This window comes from Gekko japonicus, unplaced genomic scaffold (assembly GCF_001447785.1).
Source record: "Gekko japonicus isolate JY-2015 unplaced genomic scaffold, Gekko_japonicus_V1.1 scaffold1280, whole genome shotgun sequence".
NCBI lineage: Eukaryota > Metazoa > Chordata > Lepidosauria > Squamata > Gekkonidae > Gekko > Gekko japonicus.
This window is the reverse complement of record NW_015165276.1, coordinates 183,592-194,250: the sequence shown is the minus strand read 5'-3', so window position 1 is coordinate 194,250 and position 10,659 is coordinate 183,592. Positions and strand designations below refer to the sequence as shown.

Below are 10,659 nucleotides of genomic sequence, written 5' to 3'. Positions count from 1 at the left end.
TAATAATAATAATAATAATAATAATAATAATCTTTCAATTTATTGATCGCTCAATCCTTGCAGAGCTCTGAGCGATTTACAGTTGCTCATTTCACAAGGGCGTCCCCTGATAGGGGTAAGGGAGGACAACACATATAATCTTTACATAGCACACATTTTGCAGCCGACGGGGATTAGTTCAGCTGAAACTCAGACGTGATCCGGACGGCATTTTCCCCATTCGGCTTGGCTTGGCTGGATTACGTCAGCTCTTCCTCTCTAGGACTCTTCGGGTCGCAGCTCCATACTGCCACCGCCAGGCCGGAATGGCCCATTACAGGCTTCTTGATGCCAAAGAGATCTTCTAGGCTTTTTTTGATCTTGTGAGCCGAACCTTCCGTTCGCCAGCTAACACCAAGTGTGCCCACCGTCTCTATGTTATGTTGACATCAAGGCCAGGGCTTCCAAAGAGGCTCTCAGCAGTTGCTATTCAGCGTGACAGTCTCACCTAGCGGTGTCAGGAGGTTTTCCCCACGGGAGATCCCGGGTTCATCCCAATGCAGCAAGCTCCACTTAAAAGTCCCCGGAGATGCCTTCCCAGTCAGAGGGGATCGTCGTGAGTTATAAGAAGGGCCTGACTGAGGGGGGAAGGCGGGCGGTTTGTCTCTTGAACACCAGGAGTTTCCCTCAGCGTGGGGCACAGCACAGCTCTGGATGTTTCCCGCCTGGAATCCCCACGGGGTCCTCTGGGGGGGGGGAACTTGGCCCGAAAGGGGTGTTTCTCCGGGGGACTTGACGACTGATTTCCTCCTTCTCTTTCCAGTTCCGCTTTGGGAGCAGCGGAGGGGAGAAGGGGCCGGCGGTGTCCGCCCAGGAAGCCCAAGCTCAGGCCATCTTGCAGCAGGCCCGGGTGAGTCTAACGGCGGTGGGGGGAGATGGGGGCCCCCCCACCTGTTCAGCAGCTTTGATTCCCGACACGGAGGTTCACCCCTGAGAGTCCCGACTGAAGCGGGGCCTTCCGGATCTCCCTCTGTGCCTGCCTCCACTGCTGCGCCTCCCGCATCTCTCTTGGGCTCAGGGAGAGCCCTGGGTGTAGATGAGAAAAGCTCCTTGCCTGGGTCAAGGTGGGTCGCCACCAGTGTTCCCTCTAAGCTGAGTTAGGGTGAGCCAGCCCACAGTTTTTTAGCCTCCGGCTCACACCTTTTTGTCTCCGCTCAGGAAGGAGGGCTCCAGAGCAAACTAGGTTAAGCAGCAGCCCAATCGCTCGCTCACAACTTTGATGCCAGTCGCTCACCAAGTAGAATTCTTGCTCACAAGACTCCACAGCTTAGAGGGAGCATCGGTCGCCACTTCCGTCTGTCTGCAGCAGGAGAGAAGAGCCCCTTCCAGGAGCCCCTTCAAAACCAACAACATCGCTGGCAGGGGAGGGGCCGGCGGGAGTCACGGCTCGGCTCGCCCTGAAGGCAGGGCTTTTTTTGTAGAAAAAGCCCAGCAGGAACTCATTAGCATAATAGGCCACACCCAATAGCAGAAACCCGTTAGCATATTAGGCCACACCCCCGTGCCTTCCCTTGGCTTGCCTGGGCACCCTGTGGTTGCAGGGAGCCCAGGCAAGCACCCCGTGGCTGTGGGGCACCCTTGGACAGGCCAGGGATGGCACGGGGAGGCATTTGAGGTTTAAGGTTCGCTATCCCTGGGCTAGTTCCTGGATTTAGGTGAGCTATTGTTCTAGAGGAGTAAGCTCAGCCCATTCTAGGTACAGCTAGAGCAATGATGGCGAACCTTTTAGAGACCGAGTGCCCAAACTGCGACCCAAAACCCACTTATTTGTCGCAAAGTGCCAACACGGCAATTTAACCTGAATACTGAGGTTTTCTGCGGTGCTCAAGCGGTTAAGACACTGAACAGCAGGCTGTGGAAGGTCGGTAGTTCAGCAGTTCGGGACCCGGGTGCCGCAAGACGGAGTGAGCTCCCGTCCGTAGCTCCAGCTCCTGCCAACCTAGCAGTTCGAAAGCAAGAAATTGCAAGTAGATAAATAGGTACCACTTCGGTGGGAAGGGAACAGCATTCCGTGCGCCTTGGTGTTTAGTCATGCCGGCCACATGACCACGGAAATGTCTTCGGACAGTGCTGGCTCCTCGGCTTTGAAACGGAGATGAGCACCGCAACCCCAGAGTCGGATTCGACTGGCTTTCGAGCAGGGGAACCTTTACCTTTACCTTTACTGAGGTTTTACTTTAGAAAAAAACAACTCATACATTAACTTAAGATGATCCAAACAAAGTAAGGAAAGCGATCCCAAATGCTTTCGTTTACTTAAAATTATTTGGCAGAGAATTCGACACTTTAATACTGGTCTGGGCCTGGCTGGGGCGATGGCACGCGTGCCCACAGAGAGGGCTCTGAGTGCCACCTCTGGCACCCGTGCCATAGGTTCACCACCACTGAGCTAGAGGAAAGGCTTGGGCTCAATACATGACACTGGCACAATCTGGCCTGGAGGAAAATTACGAAGAAGAGGAGTTGGTTTTATACCCCGCCCTTCACTACCCGAAGGAGTCTCACAGCGGCTTACAAACTCCGTTCCCCTCCCCACAACAGACACCCTGTGAGGTAGGCGGGGCTGAGAGAGCTCTGAGAGAGCTTGTGACTGACCCAAGGTCACCCAGCTGGCTTCATGTGGAGGAGTGGGGAGTCGAACCCTGTTCTCCAGATTGGAGTCCTGCTGCTCTTAACCACTACACCAAACCGGCTCACCAAATTACCTCACATTTATAAAAAAGAGAAAGAGAAGAGGGACCCCGTTGCATGCCCAGCCCCATCCTGGGTATTTCTGCAGAGAATTCTGCTCCCACTCCGATCGCTGGTGATTCCCCCTGTAATCCACAGGGAAGACGGTTGTGGCTTTAGCCCATTCTCAGGGGTACCAGCAGGTACTTGCACACGATCCCTCCCTGCAGCCGTGTGACTTCCTGCACCTTTCCCCGTTCATTCTCTCCTGGCCCTGCGCCCACCTCTCCCCGTTCTTGCCAGAAGCGCTCTTGACCCGGTGAATAAATTACCTCCCGCTCTCTTCTCTGTCTCTGTTCCCTCTCCGTGTCTTGGATCGCTCAACAAAATGACTCCGGCAAGCGAGACTCCGCTTAGCGTCTGGTGGCGTCTCCTTGTTCGTTAGGCAGCCATTCAGCTCTTTACAGGACAGGCAGAAATCTGAAACTCCCATCTGCAGTGCAGGCATGACCCCCTTCATTTGAGACAGAAACCCCCACAGGGACTCACTTCACAGTTCGGAGCACGGAAGAAGGGTGTGCTTTTCTGTCCCCGCAGAAAGGGGGGGGAGAAGCTGCCATTTTAAATCCAGAAAGGAAAGGACAGTTTCCTCTCTATTTTTTTTTAATATTTGTTTTTATTAATTTTCAACAGCGTAAACACAACAGAATTAGACAGAAAGAGCAATTACCGGCTCAATTAAACAGCTTTTCTTACATAACTCCCACAGTATCACAGGTGTGGAGAAATCAACATTAGGTAATGAGACAGGAAACCCAGGTCTTGATTCAGTCCAGGAGGATGCACTGTCTTCCGCTGCATTATCCGTTGCAACTCAGCAGTCTCTCTTTCTCCAGTTTCCTCTCTAGACCAAAATCCTTGTTGCCTTTGCAAGCCCCTCCAAGACCCCTCCTCAGATTCTCACTAGATCGAGACAAGCGGCAGAGCCTCTGCATTGGACAAACAGGCCAGTCCCTACGACAAAGAATAAATGGCTAGAAGTCTGACATTAGAAACCACAACATTCAAAAACCAGTGGGGGGACATTTTAACCCTCCAGGGCATTCAGTCACCGACTTACGAGTAGCAGTACTCTTTTTCAAAGGGAGATTAGACAGAGAGACTGCTGAATTGCAACTGATAATGAAGCGGAAGACAGTGCATCCTCCTGGACTGAATCAAGACCTGGGTTTCCTGTCTCATTACCTAATGCTGATTTCTCCACACCTACGGCCCCTCTGCATATCACGCCTAGTCCAATCATGCCTGCTGTTGTCATTCACCCGCTCTTGTCATTTCCCTGCTATTGTCATTCATCATCTGAAATTGTTCAAGACATGAGGACAGATGGACTCACATTCTAGCTGTATCCGAAGAAGTGAGCAGTGAGTCACGAAAGCTCATCTCCTGCCACAAATTTTGTTAGTCCTTGAGGTTCTACTGGACTATTGCTATTTTCTCCTACTGCAGACTTTGAGATTAGTGTAACTGCTGGGTGAACACTCTTTGTTTGAATCTGCACAGTAATGTATGATACAAGCTCTTGAGTGGCTGATTTTCATGCGCCCTGTCAGAGTTCCTATTGAGCACAGCAGCAGGCCAGGTGGCCTTCGCCCCCATGCCAGAAGCACTCCGTGCTGCATGACCAGTGCAGAAAAGGCAGTTTTGCCCAGGGGTCACATGCAGGTCATCCCAGTGACTGGCTTCTTTTGCGAAGTGAGGAGCTGTTTGCAGACGTGATCACAAGAACTGATCACAAGATTTGCAGGCTTCGTGGGCAGACACCAAAAGCACACAGTGACACCTAAGTAGTAAGTTTCGACTCAGAAGTCTGGAGCAAATTCCTCCCCCCTTCCTTTTAAAACTATGTGCCTTTTAAACATTGGAGGAGGCAGCAGATGAGTGGTGGATAAACCAGGTCCGCGTGGGAAGGAGAAAGGGGATCTAAAGGGGGGGGATTTTACGGGGTACAGGTTAAGGGAGTGGAGATTGTAGTATGAATGGAAGTTCTTCCTGCTCAGATGGAGGTTTCTTTTGATGACAGGCAGATCAGAGAGATCCCCCTGTCCTTTTATAAGGGTCTCCACTTTATGTGACTCTCGGATGACCCCCTTCTGTTGGAATACAAGTTACTTACTTTTCAGTCATGATACAGTTAAATGTTGTTTGTTAGGTAGACAGAATGTTACGCCATCTAATGTAGTCAATGTGGGAAAAGTTTATTTATGTCTCTCCAGCTTGAAGGTTCTTTGACAAGTTCCACAGTCGCCAAGTCTCCGTGGTGGTACGCGTTTTTGGAGTGGCTCTTGTGTTTGGAATGCATCCGTCGATATTGAAAAAGAATCCCAACATCTCTTTTTTTCTTCTTCTTTCTTTCAGCTGGCCTTGCGTGGCCCCCCAGGACCGATGGGATATACTGGCCGTTCTGGGCCCTTGGTGGGTATGAGGAGTGTTTCAGTTTAGTTCCTTGTAATTCGCCTTTGGCTGTTACAAAATTACGGAACACAAATTGCGCGCAAGCTATAGGTTGGAGTCAGAATAGACAAAAATACCAGAGATCAGTAACACAATGCGACTAATTTAACACAGTAGCCTGAATAATGCCCCTTCCTGATGCCACTTTTGAACGTGTATTCTTTGCAGCAAGGGCAAATAATGAAACTTTATAAGAGACGGATGCATCGGTGGCTCAGGTGGTTAAGGCTCTGAACTGCAGGCTGTGGAAGGTCGGTAATTCAGCAGTCCGAGACCCGAGTGTGCCGCATGACGGAGTGAACTCCCGTCTCTAGTTCCAGCTTCAGCCAACCTAGCAGTTCGAAAGCAAGAAATTGCAAGTAGATAAATAGGTACCACTTCGGTGGGAAGGGAACAGCGTTCTGTGCACCTCGGCGTTTAGTCATGCCGGCCACATGACCACGGAAATGTCTTCGGACAGTGCTGGCTCTTCGGCTTTGAAACGGAGATGAGCACCGCAACCCTAGAGTCGGATTCGACTGGCTTTCGAGCAAGGGAAACCTTTACCTTTACCTATGCATCAGTGTCAGATAACAAAAATGAGATTTCCCCCCCTCAACTGGGTAAACACTAAGACCAGATAAAATAACTGCTAAAAATTTAGCCCTCGGACTAGGATACAGTGATGTACAAGGGTGATTTCGTAGAAAAAGAGGTGCAGGAGCTCATTAGCATAGCATAACTTATTTGCATATGCCGCACCCCCTGACATCACCGGAAGGGTGTCAGAAGGCAACACCCACCACTCAGGCTCCACTGGACTGTTTTGGATTGCTAGCTATTGGGGGGGGGAACGGGCAGATCTGTTCTCGCAGAGGAGGGAGAGCTTGTACCTGAATAAAACCTGGACTGTTTTGGATTGCTAGCTATGGGGGGGCTCTGCAACTTACCTGGCTGCTTCTTGCTCTGACTGAGGGCTGCTGGGAGCAGGGGGTGGGGCTTGTTGCATGTGCCCGCCCCCTGGGCTCTTTACTGCCGGAGCTCCGCTCCTGTGCACTCCTGCAGGAAATGACCCCGGTGATGTAAATCCTCAAGTTCGTGGGTGGGTATGAAGAAGAAGAAGAAGAAGAGATTGGATTTATACCCCGCCCTTTACTACCCAAAGGTGTCTCAGAGCGGCTTACAAACTCCTTTCCCTTCCCCTCCCCCCAACAGACACCCTGTGAGGTAGGTGGGGCTGAGAGAACTCTTGACAGAAACTGCTCTTTTTCAAGAACAGCTGTGCCAGAGCTAAGGCTTGCCCAAGGTCATCCAGCCAGGTGCAAATGGAGGAGGGGGGAATCAAACCCGGTTCTCCCAGATTAGCGTCCGCGCACTTAACCACTACACCAAACTGGCTCTCGAGTGTGAGGAGTGTGTGTGGCAGTGTTGCCTCTAAGCTGAGTGAGTGTGAGCTAGCTTGCAGTTTTTTTAGCCTCCAGTTCACAGATTTTTGTCTCCGCTCAGGAAGGAGGGCTCCGCCTCCAGAGCAAACTAATTGATGCAGTAGCCAAATGGCTCGCTCACAACTTCAATGCCAGTAGCTCACAAAGTAGAGCTTTTGCTCACAAGATGCCACAGCTTAGAGGGAGCATTGGTGTGTGTGGGACTTTCCAGGAGGTCTTCGGGGGAACATGCCTACATGCGGCAGAACCTTTGACGTCTGTGTGGGGGAATGGGTTGTGTGTGTGTGTCTGCTCTCTCCCTACCAGACAGCTTTCAGCCCTCTGAGACGTGACAGCCCTGAACAGCAAACTGCCGCTCCTTCTGCACACCTGTGCAGCTGTACGGAATGTGACGGGTGTGGCCCCCCCAAAAAAAGAGTTGCCTCTGGACTGCCAAATACGGCTGTGGTGTGGAATATGCCCAGATGTCTCCTGGTCCCGGCAGCGCGGTTTCCCCTCCCCTGCCTCTGGGCGTCTTCAGTGTGGCTGCTTTGGGGTGCAGAAGGAGCTGAGCGTTCCTCAAGCAGCTCTCCTCACGGCCGGGCCTTCCAGATGTTCCTGAGGGCACAGGAGGGGCTATAGCCTCAGGATCCCTGTGGAGAATCTCTGCTGCAGGGGCAAACTGCATCTCCCCCCCCCCATTCCTAAACCTGGAAGGGGAAAACGTGACTCTTCTTTGTCGTGAGGGGGAAGCCAGGTTCCTTCCCTCCCGTGGCTTTTCTCCAAGGGAACGCCAATTTGCCGAGAAAGGCAACAGCAAAACCCAGCTCATAGCCAGTGTTCCCTCTAAGCTGAGTGAGTGTGAGCTAGCTCACAGTTTTTTAGCCTCTGGCTCACACATTTTTGTCTTCGCTCAGGAAGGATGGATGGGGCTCCAGAGCAAACTAACTGATACAACTTGAATGCCAGTAGCTCACAAAGTAGACTTTTTGCTCACAGGACTCCACAGCTTAGAGGGAACATTGCTCATAGCACCTGAAATTTATCTATTGAATAAAATTCCAAAAGGTTACGTCAAGCAAGATGTATATTTATTAGTATACATCATAACAGCTGCGAGAATACTAGTGGCTAAAAACTGGAAAACGGACAAAACACCCTCGAAAGAGGACCTAATCACAAAACTCCTTGAGTTAGCGCAAATGGACAATCTGAGTTTAATACTGCAGGATAAAGACCACAAAATACAGAATAAAAGATGGTTCAGGGTTTATAACTGGATAAAACATGTAAAAACATAATAAGAAAGGGGAAAGAGAAAATAGCTAGTCATTGATATAAGACACGTACTTGGATGTAATGACTCTAAAAACTTGTGTTGTCTGAGATAATGAAATGTCTGTAATTAGACTGAAATCATGGAAAATAAACATGGGGGGGGGAGAAAAAGACAGCTCTGAGGAGAAAGGGAGGGCATTGTGGGCAACGCCTCCCCCCCCCCATTTGTGCATCACCAGCAAGACTAGAAGTGCCCAAGCCAGTTGGTGGGAATGTCGAGGCTCTCCCCCAATCCTTATTTCCTTGGCGCCCCTGCCGACTGTGGCACGGCGCACCGCTGGACGCGGGTTCTGATCCCCGGCGTCTGATGCCAAAACTGGCTTGGGGGAGGGGGCCCACAGAGGTCGCTCACCACCATGCGTTTCTCTTCCAGGGGCAACCCGGCAACCCCGGCATAAAGGGTGAGGCTGGAGACTTTGGACCTCAGGTAAGAGGACCCTTGGGCCCCAGCGACAAACCTCCCGCCCTGGCCCTGCACCCTCCCTTTTCCCACTGCGGCCTTTGGCACGTCTCCCCAGCCCAGAACGTAAGAGCGTAAGAGAAGCCAGTGTTGGATCAGGCCAATGGCCCATCCAGCCCAACATAAGAACACCAGAGAAGCCAATGTTGGATCAGGCCAATGGCCCATCCAGCCCAACGCAAGAACACTAGAGAAGCCAATGTTGGATCAGGCAAATGGCCCATCCAGCCCAACATAAGAACACCAGGGATGCCAATGTTGGATCAGGCCAATGGCCCATCCAGCCCAACATAAGAACATCAGAGAAGCCAGTGTTGGATCAGGCCAATGGCCCATCCAGCCCAACATAAGAACACCAGAGAAGCCAATGTTGGATCAGGCCAATGGCCCATCCAGCCCAACATAAGAACACCAGGGATGCCAATGTTGGATCAGGCCAATGGCCCATCCAGCCCAACATAAGAACACCAGAGAAGCCAATGTTGGATCAGGCCAATGGCCCATCCAGCCCAACATAAGAACACCAGAGAAGCCAATGTTGGATCAGGCCAATGGCCCCTCCAGCCCAACATAAGAACACCAGAGAAGCCAATGTTGGATCAGGCCAATGGCCCCTCCAGCCCAACATAAGAACACCAGAGAAGCCAATGTTGGATCAGGCCAATGGCCCATCCAGTCCAACACTCCATGTCACTCAGTGGCCAAAAACACCAGGTGCCACCAGGAGGCCCAGTAGTGGGGCCAGGACACTAGAAGCCCTCCTATTGTTGCACCCCACCAAAGCACCAAGAATGCAGAGCATCCCTTGCCCCAAACAAAAGAACATAAGAGAAGCTGTGTTGGATCAGGCCAGAGGCCCATCCAGCTCAACACTCTGTCACACAGTGGCCAAGAATACCAGGTGCCACCAGGAGGTCCACCAGCAGGGCCAGGACACTAGAAGCCCTCCCACTGTTGCCCGCCACCAAAGCACCAAGAAGACAGAGCATCACTTGCCCCAGAGTCCCTGTCTATACCTTGTGGCTAATAGCCACCGATGCACCTCTGCTCCAGATGTTTATCCAATTCCCTCTTGAAGCTGTCCATGCTTGTAGCCGCCGCCGCCTCCTATGGCTGTGGATTCCATGTGTTGTTTTTTTACCTCTTCAATTTTTTTTTATTTTTTAGACATGACATAAACATATATGACATAAACATGACATAAACATAATCTTATCAACCCTGATAAGGTAGCTGCCACCACCTCCTGTGGCAGTGGATTCCATGTGTTCATCACTCTTTGGGTGAAGAAGGACTTCCTTTTATCCGTTCTAACCCGACCGCTCAGCAATTTCATTGAGTGCCCACGAGTTCTTGTATTGTGAGAAAGGGAGAAAAGTACCTCTTTCTCTACTTGCTCTATCCCATGAATAATCTTATCAACCCCGATAAGGTAGCCGCCACCACCTCCTGTGGCAGTGAATTCCACGTGTTAATCACGCTTTGGGTGAAGGAGGACATAATCTTATAAACCTCGATCATGTCACCCCTCAGCCATCGTTTCTCCAAGCTAAAGAGCCCCAAGCGCTGTAACCTTTCCTCATAGACCTCAGAATAAGTCTCTGCTATCTGTCTCCCTCTCTCTCTAGGGCCCGCGGGGGCCCGCAGGGCTGACCGGCCCACCAGGGAAATCAGGCCGCCGGGTAAGTTGCTCTTTGGGACTGAGGGCCGCGTGTGGAGAGCAGGCCTGAGGCCGAGGGGACGGGCTGTCTCTCATGCCTTCTCTCTGTGTGCCATCCCCTTCCCAGGGTCGAGCCGGAGCTGACGGGGGCCGGGGCATGCCTGGGGAACATGGCGTCAAGGTGAGGCAGCATCTCCTTCCTGGAGAGGCCCGAGTCCCCTTCCGGTCTCTGCTTCGCGAGGGCTCTGGGGGTGGGGGGGGCTCCCAGACGAAGAAGTCGAGGGCAGAGAGCTCACGAGGGGGGGGCACCTTTCTCCTTTTTGGGGGTCTCCGGTCCCGAGGTCAGGGCCTCAAGGTAGAAAGGCTGCGAATAAGTATTTTAAATAAGGGAATAAATGAACAAAGAGGGCCTGGCCCTTGGGTTTTCTCTCTGCAGGGCGACCGCGGCTTCGACGGACTCCCGGGCCTGCCGGGGGAAAAGGGACATCGGGTAAGTGTGGCAGACGGGGCGGGGAGGATGTCCAGAATGCCAGGGAAGGAGGGAGGGCAGGCCACAATGAAACCCCCCCCCCCAT

At 51.9% G+C, this 10,659-nt stretch overlaps 1 protein-coding gene across 1 annotated transcript in view; it reads left to right on the top strand.

The window, feature by feature from the left end:
- COL11A2 (collagen, type XI, alpha 2) overlaps nt 1-10,659 on the top strand; it is a 136,535-nt gene that overhangs the window by 48,787 nt on the left and 77,089 nt on the right. The window contains exons 15-20 of the mRNA XM_015410260.1: nt 803-889; nt 5,128-5,184; nt 8,338-8,391; nt 10,053-10,106; nt 10,212-10,265; nt 10,521-10,574. Of these exons, the coding sequence (XP_015265746.1) occupies nt 803-889; nt 5,128-5,184; nt 8,338-8,391; nt 10,053-10,106; nt 10,212-10,265; nt 10,521-10,574 (360 nt within the window). The remainder of the gene's footprint in view (nt 1-802; nt 890-5,127; nt 5,185-8,337; nt 8,392-10,052; nt 10,107-10,211; nt 10,266-10,520; nt 10,575-10,659) is intronic.